This window comes from Dendrobium catenatum, unplaced genomic scaffold, assembly GCF_001605985.2.
Source record: "Dendrobium catenatum unplaced genomic scaffold, ASM160598v2 fragScaff_scaffold_1209, whole genome shotgun sequence".
Taxonomy (NCBI): domain Eukaryota; kingdom Viridiplantae; phylum Streptophyta; class Magnoliopsida; order Asparagales; family Orchidaceae; genus Dendrobium; species Dendrobium catenatum.
In genome coordinates, this window is record NW_021319671.1 from 535,045 (window position 1) to 537,534 (window position 2,490).

A 2,490-nucleotide genomic window follows, 5' to 3' on the forward strand; every position below is an offset into this window, starting at 1 on the left:
GGCTTCTTAATCGAGTTACATTGAGTTATTTGGATTCATTTCGTCGACCCGCTATTCTAAGACCATTTGGTCATTCAACTAATATCCCAAAGTTTTCGATTGTCCGTCAAGTGCTCGTTATGTGCTTATTCAGTCTTGAATCGCATTACATTTAATGTCCTTGCATTTATCTTATCAATATGCACAATCTGACCATAAATTGTTGAAATCAAAGTTTAGATGATTCTAAATTTGATGGTGGGAGTTTCCAAAACAAACATTGCAACAAGATTTATGTGGATAAAAATGAATATTGTTAAGACATGTCCATTGTTAAATATAAATAAATAAATAAATATATAATAATAATAATAATACTTTAATATAAAAATTAAATAATTTTAATAAAATGGTGTTTAAAATTCTAGCGTTAATATATTTTAAATATTTTTATATTAATATTTTGAAACTAATCGACTTGGAACGAGCAGTCAAAACAGAAAAAATGGCTCAAGCTGTTGACCTCACGGGTCCGACCCCTAGCCGGCTCATGAGCCGTAATCACAGGTAGAAAGCCATGACACGTAGCATTTCTTATAGCCTCGACGCTGCCCGCGTTGTCGTCGAAGATGTCGAGACGGAGCATTCTCCGAGGCATTTGCAACGCCGGCTTTGCCTCGTCGGTCTCGCCGGCCGGAACTTCACCGCGGTGGCGCTCGTGTTCCACGCGGAGGTTCGCGGCTTTATGGGGCAATGGTGATTACGGAAGGCTGGGGCTTGGAAACTTGGAGTCTAGGTGGAAGCCTACTCCTTGCTCCTTTTTTGACAGGGACGACGACCCTCCGGTTGCTATCTCATGCGGCGGTGCTCACACGCTCTTCTTGACCGGTGATTTTGTTTATCCTGGATATTATTTCGTTGTTCAATTTCCTTTTTAGATCGGTTGAGATAAGATTATCACATCACTATCGCTAACTTTAGTCTGCCTTTGAAATGATGCATTCGTAATTACTGACAACGATCTTGATATTTATGTTTGCTTTTTTTTAAACATTTGATAGAATTATTTCCATTTTGGAATGAAATAGTGAACAGATGCTTGCCCTTCTTAATTGTAGTTATTAGTGTTGAGCAGGGAATGAGATATTTCTGAAGTTTTCCTTCATTTTTTGATAACAAATCTGAATGACAGAAGGGGAACATGGTGTGAGGTTTTTATGTGAAGTCAACAAATTGATTGGTGTTGCCTTAGGGTCTGTAGTGAAGGCAACAATTTGATTGGTTCCGCTTTAGGGTGGAAACGAGCATTCAAAGTTTGCACATATTTGATACTAAAACTTCTAGGGTTGTAAAAGGAAAAAAATTCTTAGATAAAAATGAGGAGGAACTTCTGATCACATGTTTGATATTAGGGAATGATGGGGTTTTTATGAATTTTGGATAAGTGGTTAAATAGTTATGATATTTTTAATCTTGTTGTTCACACTAGGAAATTGTCTCTCTATATTGAATTTTGCCTATGCTATCTTGGGTTATTGGGGAGTTGAGACATTGGAAGATCATGAGGGATTTTGGTAATATTTGGATGAATTTTGAAAAGTTTGGATGTGTTTGAGTTTGAGGGAAGTTAGACTGGAGGTTATGTAGAAGAGATAAAAATTGTGCTGGAAAAGAGGAGAAATAAGTATTATAAAAGATAATTAAGAACTCACTAAAGTTATGAAGGATCAATTACCAAGCTTCACCGGAGAGTAAAATAACCATCAAATCTTTTTATATGAAATTTGCACAAGCAAAAATAATTTTTTATTTAATGAATGAAAAATACAAACAACTTTGAAAAGACTTATGAGCTAATAAAACAATATGATATAGATTTATAACTTGTCTAATACAAAGAGAAATACAACAACAACAACAACAATAACAATATCAACCCTTTGTCCCACTACGTGGGGTCGGCTACATGAATCCTTTTTCTCCAATATGTCCTGTTAAAAGTCAAATTCTCATTTAAATCTAATGATCATTTATAATATTTTCTAACCAAGTCTTTTTAGGTCTACCTCTACCTTTCTTAACATAAGTCAAATCTAATATCTCAATTTTGTTAACCGGGTTATCGGAAGGCCTCCGTTTAATGTGACCAAACCATCTAAGGTGACTCTCTCTAATCTTATCTTCCACTGGAGCTACTCCAACCTTTTCACGTATTGCTCATTTCGTATCCTATCTCTAAGGGTAAAGCCACTCATCCACCTAAGCATCATCGTCTCTACAACACTTAACTCAGTATTATGCTTCTCTTTTAATGGCCAACATTCGACACCATAAAACATTGCAGGTCTCACCACCATCTTGTAGAATTTTCCCTTAAGTTTGAGGGGACTTTTCTATCGCACTACAAGCCCGATGCATTCCTCCAATTAAACCATCCAACTTGAGTTCTGCTGATAATATCCCCATTTATTTTACCATCACTCTGAACAATAGATCCAATATATCTAAAAC

General features: G+C 35.9%; 1 protein-coding gene across 5 annotated transcripts in view; it reads left to right on the forward strand.

Annotated features, from left to right (window-relative positions):
• The first annotated feature begins 566 nt into the window (after positions 1-566).
• Positions 567-2,490, forward strand: part of LOC110101559 (ultraviolet-B receptor UVR8) — a 44,359-nt gene continuing 42,435 nt past the window's right edge. For all 5 annotated transcript variants that reach the window (XR_002303709.2, XM_020829495.2, XM_020829498.2 and 2 more), the window contains exon 1: positions 567-867. Coding sequence is in view for 4 of the 5 variants with exons in the window: in XM_020829495.2 (XP_020685154.1) it covers positions 609-867 (259 nt within the window). In the remaining variant the exon portion in view is untranslated. The remainder of the gene's footprint in view (positions 868-2,490) is intronic.